Below are 14,538 nucleotides of genomic sequence, written 5' to 3' on the forward strand. Positions count from 1 at the left end.
CGAAGTACTCCGTAATTACGGAGTAATAAACTACTTGAATAATACAGCAAGTTACTTGCCAGACCATAATGTGTAGCGCTAGTACCACTACAGTGTACGTTCTGTAAGTCATCGTATTCATCGATCCATCCCCACCCTCCATGCTTGGTAGCATAGGGACAGGGGTCCTTATATTATGGGACCGAGCTGGTGTGCGACGGGCAGAGCAGGGTGATAGGGGACGGGCATCAACGGCGTACGTCCGGACGTCCGATCGGCTTGCGCCGGTGTCAGCTCCGTGACAGGCTGTCAGGACGGCGCATCCGAGATTCATTTATTCCACTAATACTCCGTACTCATGAGCACTCTGGATATGCATACATAGCTGGGTAGCACAAGTACTGGCCGTACTCTGTACTTGTGCAACACTTGCATTTGCCACGCTCTAACGACGAGCACACGCCTCGTGCTCTACGTTTCGCCTGCCATCGTTCGCGGTTTACCGTGAAATCCGTCGACGGTGTATAATTCATGGAGATGCGTATTCTACCATGTACATGTCGCACACACATCTCGACTCGATTTGGTCCGTATAGGAGGGTGACGGGAGGATCGCATTCGTCACGACACACGACCAGCGCGCCGAGCCGATCTGCAAGTTTTCCCATCAAGGAAAGAGTCGGCTTCAGTATTGCTTGTAATGGCTTGCGAGTGGACCAAGGAATGCATGAACGAGTATCCGGATGAACTGATGCTCGGCCATCGTCGGCCGATTGGACATGAGACCTGCTCAACGACAGGAGCAGCATCACAGCAGACGGATCTACGTGGCTTCGCCGAGGTCCCACAGCAGCTGCTAGACTGGGGCGACAGGCGAGCTAAAAGATAAGCTCGCCGCCGTCATGGATGGTGGCGTCGGGAGGTGCACATGCCAGCCATCGATTTGTGGTGGAAGCAGCGGTATTGTCGGCGGCTGTACTGAGTAGCACGATGTGTCCTCAAGGCCTAGGTGAGTGTCGACGCCGAGCGAGCCTAGGTTCATGACCAAATGATGAATGTAAGTAATGGCGGGCAAGCTGGCAGCAAGCAGGCAGTCAGTTACGAGGAGAAACGAGGGTGAGTCGTCCGGATGATGTGTCCAGACAGAGAATAATTACGTAATACAACAGATAGCTTCTGTTCGAAGCACTGTGCACTGTGTTATGGAGCACACCAAATTGCTGCGCCTACAACTAATACAGTGAGTGCAGCAATACAGTCCATGTAGAGTCTTGGGGCACTCGCTCACACAGTACGGACTATTATCAACTCCGTCCTCCACCCATCATGACGAGGACTTGGCCAACGATGCTGTTCCCCTCACTCAACCTCCGCTTTCCAACGACGAATCCATCCATCCATCCACCCAATTCATCCATCCACACTTGAAGAAAACCAAGCTTGCATCGACCTCGACACAGCAGCCTGCTTGTTCCCCATCATTCATTGACAACTAGCAACCCTCCCGGGGTCGTCGTCGTCGATAGTGGACACATATGCCGTTCGCCACATTCGACTACCGGCTGTTCAGATTTCGGTCGACAACTTCATACTTGCCGCGAGTGGTGGGGGGTGACACCCATCCTCGCACGCCTACGTCGTTTCCCCAAGATGGCCCCATGGTGGCCCCCCCTCGTCCATCCCGCCGATCGACGCCTCCATCGACGCCCCCATCAACACACCCATAGCGCGCGCGTGGCGCTGGAACTGTCAAATTATCTGTTGCGCCATCCATCCGCAAATGGCAAAAGGGTAGGCCGCTATCTACCTGTAGTTGATGATGTAAATTATCAAGGCCAACCATCGGTGTCGCTACCGCGCTGTCGTCCGGAACGGGCCAGCGCCCAGCGATGGCTTGCGTCCTCGACCTACGCTACGGCGGCACGACCGCACGCCTGAACAACCGCCCCCACACGACAGCACGATTCGCAGGAACCGCACTACCGGGCGGACAGGGAGGAGCCCGCCAACCACGAATGCCCATATGGCCCATCCCACCGTTCACTGCCAAAGTGTCGAGCTCGCTGCTCGGCCGTTGCAAACGTCGTCTGAAGAGTTGACCTGTCGTTCGTGGCTTGACCGCGTCCGCTCCACCATGTGTCCCTTTCTCGGGCCAACAATCGGACGCTCGTCGCGGTTCTGGGTACTATATAGAACGGAGACTCGTCTCGCGAGCGAAGGATGTCGATCCCGCGTGCGACCTTGACTCGACTGCCACTCGCCACCGAACGCGAACGCGCCCTCCCTCCCTTTCCTTCTCGCGGCTTTCATCCCCCCCCCCCGTCGAATCCGTCGGCTCGTCCGGCCGCCCGCCCGTCATCATGTGGGCCATTCGAAGATACATCCTCACCGGCATCCTCCTCTTCGTCTTCATCTCCCTCTGGCGCAACTACGGCACGAGCAGCCTGCTGCCGTCGAGCCTGCTCGACCAGCTCCAGCTCGACTCGGGCAGCTTCCCCAAGGATGACTTCTTCTGGCGCAACCTCGAGCCCCAGTTCCCCGTCACGAGCTTCCGGCCTCTGCCGACGGGCACGGCCAAGACGCTGCCGCCCGTGCAGGCCAAGTTCGAGCCCGAGTCGGACCAGGACAAGCAGCTCCGGCTGAGCCGGCGCGGCGTCATCAAGGATGCCTTCAGCAAGGCCTGGACCTCGTACCGCAAGCACGCCTGGATGAGGGACGAGGTCGGGCCCGTGTCAGGTCAGCCCAAAAACTCGCTCAACGGCTGGGGCGCGACGCTCGTCGACGCGCTCGACACACTCTGGATCATGGACATGAAGCCTGAGTTCGAAGAGGCCATCGCCGCCGTCCACAAGAACATCTCGTTCGCCTTCTCCAACACGCCCGGCATCTCCGTCTTCGAGACGACGATCCGCTACCTCGGCGGCCTCCTCGCCGCCCACGACCTCAGCGGCGACCGGCGCATGCTCCTCAAGGCACGCGACGTCGGCGACATGCTCTACATGTCCTTCGACACGCCCAACCACCTGCCCTCGCTCCGCTGGGAGCTCAAGGAGGCGGCCCAGAAGCAGTCCCAGTCGGCGGCGCAGGTGGCGCTGCTCGCCGAGATCGGCTCGTTGAGCCTCGAGTTCACGCGGCTCAGCCTGCTCACGGGCGACCCCAAGTACCACGACGCCGTCGACAACATCGCCCAGCTGCTCCACCGGGCCCAGATGTACACCAAGGTGCCGGGCCTCTGGCCGGCCTTTATCAACCCGGCCGACGAGGACTTCGACTCGGGCTCCTTTTACACCCTCGGCGGCATGTCGGACAGCGCCTACGAGTGCCCGCTGAAGACGGCCGCCCTCCTCGGCCAGGACTCGGGCAAGTGGGTCGAGATGTACCTCGAGAGCATGAAGGCCTCGAACGAGTACCTCTTCTTCCGGCCCATGACGCCCGAAAACGACGACATCCTCTTCTCGGGCGTCCTGCACGCGAACCGCAACAGCGACGGCACCTCGGTCATCCTCGTCCCGAGCTCGGGCCACCTCACCTGCTTCCTCGGCGGCGTCCTCGCCCTCGGCAGCAAGCTCCTCAAGGAGGAGTCCCACCTCGCCCTCGCCGAGAAGATCACCAAGGGCTGCGTCTGGGCCTACTCGGCCCTGCCGTCGGGCGTCATGCCCGAGGTGCTCGAGCTCACGCGCTGCGCGGACCGAAACAACTGCCCGTGGTCGGAGTCGACGTGGCACGACGCCGTCGCCGCCGCCAACGCCGACCGGGCCGAGGGAAAGCCCGGCTCGGAGCTCGCGCAGCAGTTCAAGCTGCCCAAGGGCATCTCCAAGATCAACGACGGCCGGTACGTGCTGCGGCCCGAGGCCATCGAGAGCGTCTTCGTCATGTACCGCGTCACGGGCGACAAGAAGTGGCAGGACATTGCATGGAAAATGTGGGAGTCGATCGACGCCCTCACGAGCACGAGCCGGGGCCACAGCGCCGTGACCAACGTCAACGCCAACCACCATGAGGGCGAGGCGGCCGACAAGATCGACGTCATGGAGAGCTACTGGCTTGGCGAGACGCTCAAGTACTTTTACCTCATCTTCTCGGAGCCCGAGCTGATCAACCTCGACGACTGGGTGCTCACAACGGAGGCGCACCCGCTCCGGAGGTTCAAGCAAGGCGACTAGGGGAGCCCGGCGAAGAGGACGGACGACATGCATGCGCACCACGCCACGTTGGCGTCACGTCGGCTCGGGCCGCACCACGATGCCATGAACGTCACCAAGATGAGGCAAGGCCACGGGAGCGGAAAAGGACGAGGACGAGGACGAGGACGAGGATGGAGACGGTCGCCTCGGCCGCTTCCCCCTCGTCCCCTCGTCCCGGCTTGGCTCTCTTGTCCCTCGCACTCTCGCGCACCCTCACTGTCACTCCCAGTCTTCCCTTTTTTTTCTGTTTCTTCTACATAGTTTTTTCTCATCATGTCACATTTTATTCTTTTTCTCTTCGTCTGCCGAAGCATACGGCCGTACATACATGTATACACATGTGGTGCAACGTCGTGCAACAGGGTGGTGCAGTGCGATGGCTCGGCGAGCAGCAAGAATGGGAGCCAAAAGGCATCCATCCGTGTGGGTCCGTCCCTGTCTTGCTCGCACGAGGATGAGCCAGTTGACTCTGCGAACAGCGGCGTACTTGAGCGCACGTACGCGATGTATTTCCAGTAGAGCGCCGCAGTGGGCATAAAATATGAATACTATTTCAATAAGTTCAGATAATGCGAGACTAGCGCAGACGATTCGATGGAATCACGATGGTGGTACGAGCACCCACTCCATAGCCTGGGCAAGGCATGACGATGATTGGCCGTCGGTGTCGGTTCTCGACAAGGCTAGAGATACGGAGTACCTACGGAGTAATACTCCGTACCGGACATGTGCATGTACAGTAGGTAGTTGTGCCCGAGTATGTAGTACGGGAGTACATGTACATGTACTTGTCGCACATGGAAGTATACTCCGTACAGTGCGGAGAGCACTTGTATAGTACGAGGGACTTGGTGCTGGGTACGGAGTAGCACTTGCTGTAACCTGTAAGTATCGTGCTGATCAGGAGTACTTACTGGTTCACCCACATGTACCTAGTACTTACTTAGTTGTGCATTACTTGTACGGCACCGTACGGAAAACGCGTCATCACGGTACGGAGTACGGAGAACTTCGTGGCAAGTACAATACGGAGTACAAGTACTGCGTACTTAAGTAGCTGTACTTCCACCACGGCACGGAGTCCAGTGTGCTCCGTAGTGGGTACTTGGCATTTATCTCGAAACGGCCCCACTAGGATGATGACGGCCGGTTACGCCGGCAGCACGATGCTAGCGTCGGTACCCACCATCACCGAAAGACTGACGAACAGTACGAACACGTAAGTAGGTGTACAAGGAATTACTAGTATTGTAGGTGTACACGCAAGTATTTGCACGAAAATGGCACGGCCCAAGTACGGATGCTCCGAGCAAGGGAGTAACATGTGCTGAGCACCCACCACCAACTGATGCATCCGACTGATCAACAGTATTGTGCTTTGCATTTGTGTCGGCAACGGCAACGGCGTGGTGGAGAGAGCTGTGGCAGGAGAAGGCCACGGTTAGGAGCAATGCAAAGACCAATTGCGTACTTCTCTTCATGACTGCCAGCACAAGTGATACCCATGGTCAATCTGTATCGCTCAACCATCTCCTCCATCCCGATGTCACATCGCCGACAAGGACGATGCGGTGCAGATACCTATCGTCTCCGCGTTGACGTGGGATACGACCCCTCTCTTGCGGTTCTGCTTGATGCAATCGACGGTTTCCTGCGCATGAACGGTCAATTGGTTTGAGCACGTCGATGGGATAAGCAAGTGGCTATTCGACTCCAGAGACGGCCGCTCGGGACGTTCTAATCAGCGAAAGCACGACAGTCACCTAGCAAAGAGGTCTTAAACGAATTGACTGAATTGAAATCGTGTGCATTGCTGAAAGAAAAACTATACATGTCTAGATACACTCGCTGCCTATCAATGAATGTAATGAGGTGCTTGCCAAAAACCTGGTCAAAGTACAACCCCCAACTCCAAATGAGAAGAGAAAAGAAAAAAGAAAAAAAAACCCATGCCTCAATTGGTTTACTGATATTAGAAGCAAAGAGGTAAAAAAAAAACTTAGAATAAAGAGGTGAAAAGTCCGAGGAGGGTGGTGAGGAAGTTGCCGCCTCCAGAAGAGGCAGGGGCCGGAGGTGTGACGGCGGGTGCGGGGGGTGGCGTGTCAGTGCCAACACCGTTACCGCTAAGAGTGCTGGAAGAGCCGCCAGTAGAGCCACTAGTCATGGAAGATGAAGACGACATGCCGCCGGAGGTGGACTGGGAAGAGCCACCGGTAGTAGTACCGGCCTTGGCGGTAGCACCGCCCGTGATAGAATTGGAGGAAATCTCGTCGTCGGCATCCAAAGCTGCATCTTCAGCGTCGCTCAAAGCGACGGCCGAGCCAGTAGAGGCAGTGCCTGAGTTGGCACCCGACGAGGCACCCGAAGCGGGACCCGAAGCGGGACCCGAAGCGGGACCCGAAGCGGGACCCGAAGCAGCACCCGAATTGGGACCCGAGGCGGCCGTCTTCGCATCGACGCACTTGTCTGGGGCAAACTCTGCATTGGATGCTTTCAGGGTGTCGGAGAGACCAGCAGAGCTCTTCTGGGCGATCGCCTTGAGTGACCCGTCCACCTGGCTGATGACGGCATCGGTGAGAGCCTGGGAGTCGGTGCTGAGCTTGACGAGCGACTGGCGGATGCTGGCGCAAGCACCAGCCTTCTGGAAAGCCGGCTTCTGGGCCTTCATCGAGGACTGCAGCTCGGTGCCAACCGTCTGAAGGCTCGTTGTGACTGTTTGAAGGCCCATGGCGTCCATGAGACCCAAGGCCCCACCCTTCTTGACGTCAGCCGCGGCCTTCTCCATGGTGGTCAAGAGGTCGTTGGTGGCAGCTTGGAGCTGGGCGGTATTGCCGTTGAAGGATTTGACTTGCTGGTTGAGGGCCGACAGCTTGGCTTGGACGGCAGTCAGGGCGTCCGAGGCGACGGAGCGCTTGTCGATGACGCCGGCGGAGGCGACGGAAGCGAAGGCGACGGCGGTTGTGAACTTCATTGTGATGGAAGATACGTTTGGGTTGGATGGCTGTTGGAGCAGATAGATGGCAAAATGAAGACGATGAGAAAGAATGATTCTGCTGTTGCTGTTGTGGTTGTGTAAACGAGTGTAAGTGAGCGAGTGTAAGTGAGTGAGTGCTAGTGAGTGAGTGTGTGTGTGTGTGAGTGTGATGATGATTTCGATTGCCAAATGTCGGATGCATTCGAGACTTATATAGATAATTCTCGACCAAAAACTTGGGGATCTGGCTAACGGATGGCTTGACATCTTCCCGTTCTGAAACCTGCCGTCTTCACACAGCCATCCTCCGCCCGTCAGTGGGCGTTCCTGAGTTTCAACAGTAGTTTCCCCCCCTACCTGCGCCCAGCCTACGCCCACTCTGCAGCCCATAGGGCTTGTTAGTTGGATGGAGACCCTAGATGTGTAACCGGACTTCCCGGCCATTCTCTAGGCGGGTGGGTCGTGCTCGTGGCGTCTGGTCGGCTCCCCAGGCCCAGGGGCTCCTGGCTGCAGGTACGGTTCTGTCCGCTCGGGACGAAGATTGTTTCGACACCTGCTTCTACTGTTGCCCTGGCTTGCCTTGTTTGCCTCGTGCCGCCAGACACGGATTCGCATACCCGGGTACGTGGTGCGTCGAGGAGATGCCGAGCACATGTTCGAATCGAGTGAAGGGATGCACAGGGCGCCAGATGAAGAACATGATGACCCTGCTCGGTTCAGCATCCGCCAAGACGTCAACGCGACTGCTGCATTCGGCGAACCATGGGGTACTCTCGACGGAGCGACGGCGTATGATGCATGGATGGGAGGAAGCAGGGTGATTGGCAACTGCATGGACTGACCAACCGTTGCGAGAATTGCCCGCTGCCGTACCCCACGGAGGGCGATTCTGGAAGCAGGCGAGACCGCCGCGGCAAACAAATGCCAACAACGGAGCGAGCTTGGTAGGGCGGGGAATTCGACAGGCGGCGAAGGCGCCGGGTTGGAGGGCGAGTCGGAGGTTGAGTGGGTGGTACGATAGGTTAACGCCGCCAAAGCTTTTTGACTCTCATTCCAGGACACTTGGCCTAGACTGTCACCAGCCGGTCCCTTCGACGCAGTCGAACCCCGCCGACGGCTTGTCCGCGCCACGACCTATTCGCACGCTCTGGGGGAGAAGGTTTCATGCCACGCTGCCGCTGGGCTGGCCCTCGTGTTGCGCCCGGCCCCTGTTTCCCCCGCTCGCTGCCAACCGATGCCACCGTTTCGCCGTTTCTCCGTCTCGAATTGGAAGGTTTGGGCCGTAGCTGACGCCAGAGCTCGATGGGAGGAAGAGACCCATCAGGCAGGATGGCCAACCAAGCGCAGTTGGTGCCTCTTTTGCTGCGCGGCTTTGTCTGGGATAAGGCAAGCGTTTGGGAAGGCAACGTAGGTGCCAAACAAACGACGCCAACGACGTCGTCGCCACGGCCGATTCTGGTGCTTGACGAACTCCACCGCGACGGGTTCAAGTTTGTTTGCTTCCCCGTTTGTTTCGTTTCCGACGCATTATGCCGACGCTCCCGCATCCCTGGATGGCGCACGCGAGCGGAGAAGCCTGAAGTGGCTACGGCGCCGGTCATGTTTGAGATGGCGCAGAAAGGAACGGGTGACGATGGCTTTGTCGGGTTCGTCCGTGGCCTGTTACCACGCCTACCTCGGACGAGAAGCTAGGGGCAGGGGTGTCTACCAGCGGTGATCAGCGTGTAGGTTCAAATGGTTCGGCGACACGCCGACGCCGTGGTGTGTCCGGTCTCTTCCCTGGTGGCCCGCAGCGCATACGAGCAAGATGGGGCGAAGGAGGAAGGGCTGCTCCGTTGGGCTGCTCCGTTGGGATACGAAGCCAAGGCTCGTCCACGCTCGAGCTGCCGGCACACGTCCTGTCCCGGTTGAGGCACCCGCGCGCCATGGTCTTTTCTCGCTCCGCAGGCCTGCACGTGGACTCCAACACGCGCTTGAACCGTACCCGATGGAGCGAGCGCCCGGATGTCCACCCGTCAGTTCGGTTGATGGGTGGTTGATGGGCGGTTGATGGTTGCGATATGGTTTCGTTGATGGCGCATGACCAGGTGCATCAATCGAGGCCCGGCACGAACAGGGGCGCGACCATCGCACCGAGCAGGTCGGCAGCGGCAGCATCCAAGCAAAGGCCATGGTCTTTCCTCGGCTCGTCGGTACGGTCGTGGTCACGACGGCCCTTGCGAGGGGGTCATCACGTCGGCCATCGGCTTCCATTGCCATCAAGCGGGCACCGCGGTCGGTACAACGCCTCCGCCTCGGCCTCCGTCGGGCAGGCTCACATTCCAGAGGCCATGTTCACCTTGCTCTCCTCAAAGTCAAGCGAAGCCGCATGATGCACTGTTGCCAGGTCAGCCTTTGGCTTTCGCCTGCCGTCGTGTTCGCTGTTTTGGCCAGGTCACCTCCTCGGCTCGGTCTCACGTTGCGGCTCCCCCGTGGACAGCATTCACGCCTGCTGGCGTCCATTTCGGCTCACGTCTCCGTCGGGTTCAAGCCGGTGACTGTGACGGTGATGCGTTGACGTACCGGCACGTTCAAGCTCGGATTGCCACCGTTCACGTACGTGGCACGTGGGCAGATCTTCGTCAGCACAGTGCGCACATGTAGCCGTGGGGTACGGCGCTCGTTGCTGCCGGGGCACTGCACTTATGGCCCTACGTGCACTCATGTGCGTGTACGCTGTGCTACACCTTGGCCTCGCTGCTTCCCGTGGCACGCTGGACACATTCACCATGCCGACTTGAGCCCGTCTCGAATGAAGTGTCTACAATACTCGAACGGCCGGAATATGCACATCATGACGCAAGTGCACGTACGTGTAAGAGCATGCATGAGTAAGAACACTTTTTGTGCACATAGAGCAGACACCGTACTCGGCAGCATCCACATGGATGGGCACGCGGTACAGTGTGAAGTGTGAAGACTGGCATGGTGATGGCATTCATCACCTGCGAGCAACGGAGGCACGGGACGAAGTACTTGCGTCCGACGGCCCCTGACGCCTGCCTCTTGCACGCAAGCACATGAAGCGGGTGCTTGCTAGTTATCACTCCGCCAGCAGCGGTACGGAGTATGACGAGTAAGTCAGCAATGAAGTGCAGCCGCGGATTCGGTACGGACAAGCACTGCGGTAGCCTGAGCAAGCATGCGAGTGCGCCTCGCTTCCAGTACCGTTAGCTGAGAACATACAAGCATGACCTAGTAGGTACAAGTATAAGTACAAGTACTGAGTACTTCGTACGGAGTACAAGAACCTGGAGTTAACTATGGAGCATATGGGGTACCTAAGGAGCAAATGTGTATTACTGTACGGAGTAAGTTGTCCGGAGTACGGAGTACTGAGTTAGTAAGTACTTAGGTACAGTAAGTACAGTAGGTACTTGTACCTGCATCGGGTGTGACGGAGAGAGTCCCGGCGACCCACAGAACCATGGTGATCCGCTTGCACTGAAGAACCCCCTGAGCCGTTCCATGTACTTGCACTACCACGGCGGCCAGCCGTTCAATCTGGCCGACATACTTACTCCGTACTTACTCCGTACTCCTCCGTACATGTACTTAATACAACTACATGTACTTACATGTACATGCTCCGTTTCGGCGAGTAGGTGCCGCATGTGCAGTACAGAGTACTAACAAAGGCACTTGCACCTTGCGAGTACCAAGTACTAGGTACCTAATGGACACCCATCACCCGCCAACGATGGTGCTTGCATTGTACCTACCAGTTGATTTGTACTCCAGCCCGACAGACCGTCTCATGTCCACTTCTCGACCAGCACGAGTATTGCTTGGCAAGTTCCCGTATCGCGTACATGTGTTGATTGCTTCGAATCAACGGCATGGAATGTTGCTGCATCGAGAACGGACGAATATCGGTACGAGCGTCCACACGAAATGTGACACAGGATCTCGACGTCGCAACGACGAGCACTTGCACCTACATGCACGACTACTACAGGTACTGCTTCGTCCACTATCCAGGTTCATGTACTGTACTCTTCACAGTGCAGTCTTTGAAACTAGTGCACTAAAATGGTGGCATTGTGTACCTGCAGCAGTAGGGCGTAGGGGTGCATTTGCCCAGGTGCTGAAGGTATTGGGGTCAAAGTTCGGTACCTATGAATGAATACTTCGTGCCTAGTACCGAGTCCGCGCCTGCACGGTGTATGCCAAACATGATGAGTAAGTAATTAAGAACACTTCGTACTTGGGTACATCTCGTGGCGACGACGTCGGGTGCCGCTACCGACTCGCGTACAGATTCAAATGTGCGACTCCTGCCTGCTCGTATCACCAGTGCGGACCAGTTCCTCATGACAAGAGGCGACGAATCAGCGCAAGCATTGCCCTTGTACGGAGTTACAGGAACGCCCATACAGTAAGTAAGAGGTGTACAGCACCAAGACTGTAGTGCTCGAAGCACATGCGCTGGTACCCAAGTGCGTGCGCAGACTGCAAAGGCATCCAGTAAGTACATGCACTTGAAGTGACGTGCACATCTGCGGTACCTGCGGCAAGGGCTCCGTACCAAGCACGTACTTGTACTTGCCTTGCCTTGCCAACGCGCAACGACTCTGCCGACCCCACACCGGAGGTCCCTGTGTCGGGTTGACGGCGCCCGGTCATGATAGCGGCGGGGGATGGCAAGTACTCTCTTGCGCTGTATCGGTACTGGCTCCACTGGTCGCTGCAGGCGTAAAAAGAACTAATAGTGCATCAATGCCGAAACGAACTCCTTGATGTCGAGCGAGCATCCAACACCGACGGCCGCTTGCTGAATCAATCCCGAGTCGCCGGTCCCAAGACTGGACTAGGCTGATGCTGCATACCGTGCTAACGCTGCTCGCCGCCAACACCACCGTCGGGCCTGCGTCGCAGCATGAACCTGCCCTTCGCACGCTGCGTCGACGTTTATGCGTCCTCCCTTTGGCAACACCGAGAGACGAACAGACATAGCATGGCCATGGCGTTGGGGTGGCATCGGCACAGCAGTAGCATGGTATCAGCATAGTGTCAGCATAGTACTAGCATAGTATTACCATAGTATTAGCAAAGGAATAGCATAGGAATAGCATAGGAATAGTATGGTATTAGCAGAGTCTTAGCATCGGGTTAGCATGGTGGTTGTCCAGCATTCGCATGGCATTCGCATGGCATTCGCATGGTGGTAGCACTGCAATTGCACTCCCCGAGGTCCAAGAGGCCTTCTTGGGCATATTAATAGCCGGCACGCCCAACCGGCCGCAAGTTCTTCCTTCCCCCACCGCTTCCCCTCGATCCTGCTCCGTCCGTCCTGTCCCAACCCTGAAGCCAAAGACCCTTGAGCAACGTTGGTGGCCTTTGCAATGGCACTCCGACGCTTCGCCATCGCCGCCCTCTGGGCCACGGGGACCGCGGTTAGCCTCGTCAGCGCCGCTTCCTACGACCACGTCAACTCCACCGCCGAGCTGCCGGTCATCGTGAAGCGAGATGTCATCCCGGACGACAACAGCTGGGTCAAGCTCTACATCGTTGCCCACCTGTGCTGCGTCGAAGGATTCCGTTGTGCCAGTGTACGACTCGATCCATCCACCTACCCGTCGACGAGCGCAAGACTAACGTTGCCTAGAAAGAGTCTGTCAGCAGGCAGGTGGACATCATGAACGAAAAGTTAGCCATGGCCAAAATCTGGTTCGACATCCTGCTCGTCGAGTGGGTCACGGACGAGCGATGCGGCCGAACAAACGTCGGCGACAGATGGGGGACCGACGAGCTGAAGCGCGGCTTCTACGTCGGCGACGCGAGGGTCCTCAACTTCCTCTACCTGCCCAATAACCAGGGAGACGGTGCCAAGGGCCTGTCCTGGGACGCCAACCCCTACGCCTACGACGCCAACATGCTCGGCAACCTCGACGGCTGCACCGTCGCCATGGACACCCTTCCCGGCATGGACGAAGGGGACGATAATCAGCCGGCCGCCAACCCCCCTGCCCGTCTCGGATCCGGCAGCGGGATCCTGTCCGACCTCTGGAGCGGCGTCACCCGGTTCTTCTCCCGGGACCTCCACGAAGCTCACACCGGCCTGGCCCGGCGTGGATACCTCAAGGAGACTGAATGGGTCTCCGTGAGCTGCCACGAATGCGGTCACTGGCTGGGCCAGCCACACTGGCGCGGCGGACTCACGAAAAAGGGAACGTACAACATGATGACAGCTCCCATCGGGTGCGTACCTCTCCATCACTCCCGTCCCCGTCCCGTCCCCAGCGCCTGCTCCTGCCCCTGCCCCTGCCAACCAGCATGCCGCGTGTTCGCTGACACGTCCACGCAGCCGAAACATGGGCCGTCGCTATGACTTTGACGAGAGTCAGGTGCGGACGATGCGACAGGTCGCCCTGAAACGCGTCCGCCAAGGTGGCTCTGACCAACCGAGGACAGGTTTGCGCGTCGACGGACCGGGCGCAGCTCCGAACAATCCGCGACCGGCATCCTCATCCGCACCCGCGCCCGCGCCCGCACCCGCTCCTGCATGGAGACCGGCGCCCGCACCAGCACGGAGACCGGCACCCGCATGGAGACCGGCACCCGCACCCGCCTGGAGACCGGCACCCGCACCCGCCTGGAGACCGGCACCCGCACCCGCCTGGAGGCCGGCACCCGCACCCGCATGGAGGCCGGCACCCGCACCCGCATGGAGGCCGACACCCGCGTCGAGACCGGCACCGAAAGTGCCGGGGGCATGTTCGTGCCCGGACAACTCGCAGCGCTACATAGCGCCCGCCACGATATGTCAAAACAACCCCTATGCCATCGGCTGTGAGGGGAGCCGTTTCCGTGGCGAATCTCGCAAGAAGTACCCCTCCAATTACCGCCGATCGGAGGAGGAAGACTACACGCTCGTTTATCTTTTTCAGAGCAACGATACGGCCTCGTCCGGAGACGGTCAAGGGCAGGAACGCCCGGTGCCGTTCTACGTATCTCGCCGTCATCTGTACCCCGTAGAGCCGGAGCAAGGAGGAGACGACATGGGCGAAATTGGAGACGGCATGGGACACGAAAGGGAACACGAAAGGGGACACGAAGGTGAAGAGTCTCGATCACCGCTGCCTCATTAAGGACCAGCCACGCGTGTCGTCTTTGCTACTTTTTCGCTCTCTCGCCTTGCCGGTGTTGCTCCTTTGCATTTTCTCTGTAGAAAGCGCCTTATTTTATCGACCGAGTGCTCGAGACACTCCATGAACGCCTGAAATTCGTTGGGGGGTGTGCGGCGCAACAAAAGGGTTCCGACTCTCTACTACCTCTTCCTGGTCCATTATCCAAATCGATACGGACAAAAGTTTTCATGTGGAACGGATAGACTACCTTTGGCGTTGGTTGGCATGGAGA

The 14,538-nt window shown here is 58.2% G+C and overlaps 4 protein-coding genes across 4 annotated transcripts; 3 read left to right on the forward strand and 1 right to left on the reverse strand.

Annotated features, from left to right (window-relative positions):
• Positions 1-2,339: 2,339 nt before the first annotated feature.
• Positions 2,340-4,142, forward strand: DCS_06376 (glycosyl hydrolase; the record flags this gene model as incomplete). Its single annotated transcript, XM_040803666.1, has 1 exon — positions 2,340-4,142. The coding sequence occupies one exon, from the start codon at positions 2,340-2,342 to the stop codon at positions 4,140-4,142; it is 1,803 nt and encodes a 600-aa protein (XP_040653770.1).
• Positions 4,143-6,162: 2,020 nt separating this feature from the next.
• DCS_06377 (uncharacterized protein) lies at positions 6,163-7,134 on the reverse strand (the record flags this gene model as incomplete). Its single annotated transcript, XM_040803667.1, has 1 exon — positions 6,163-7,134. One exon carries the CDS (start codon positions 7,132-7,134, stop codon positions 6,163-6,165), a length of 972 nt encoding a protein of 323 aa, XP_040653771.1.
• Positions 7,135-9,307: 2,173 nt separating this feature from the next.
• On the forward strand, positions 9,308-9,694 carry DCS_06378 (uncharacterized protein; the record flags this gene model as incomplete). Its single annotated transcript, XM_040803668.1, has 1 exon — positions 9,308-9,694. The coding sequence occupies one exon, from the start codon at positions 9,308-9,310 to the stop codon at positions 9,692-9,694; it is 387 nt and encodes a 128-aa protein (XP_040653772.1).
• A 2,827-nt stretch (positions 9,695-12,521) lies between these two features.
• DCS_06379 (uncharacterized protein) lies at positions 12,522-14,267 on the forward strand (the record flags this gene model as incomplete). Its single annotated transcript, XM_040803669.1, has 3 exons — positions 12,522-12,728; positions 12,785-13,279; positions 13,368-14,267. 3 exons carry the CDS (start codon positions 12,522-12,524, stop codon positions 14,265-14,267), a joined length of 1,602 nt encoding a protein of 533 aa, XP_040653773.1.
• Between the last annotated feature and the right edge of the window lie 271 nt (positions 14,268-14,538).

The sequence above is a fragment of the Drechmeria coniospora genome, chromosome 03 (genome assembly GCF_001625195.1).
Source record: "Drechmeria coniospora strain ARSEF 6962 chromosome 03, whole genome shotgun sequence".
Lineage (NCBI taxonomy): Eukaryota > Fungi > Ascomycota > Sordariomycetes > Hypocreales > Ophiocordycipitaceae > Drechmeria > Drechmeria coniospora.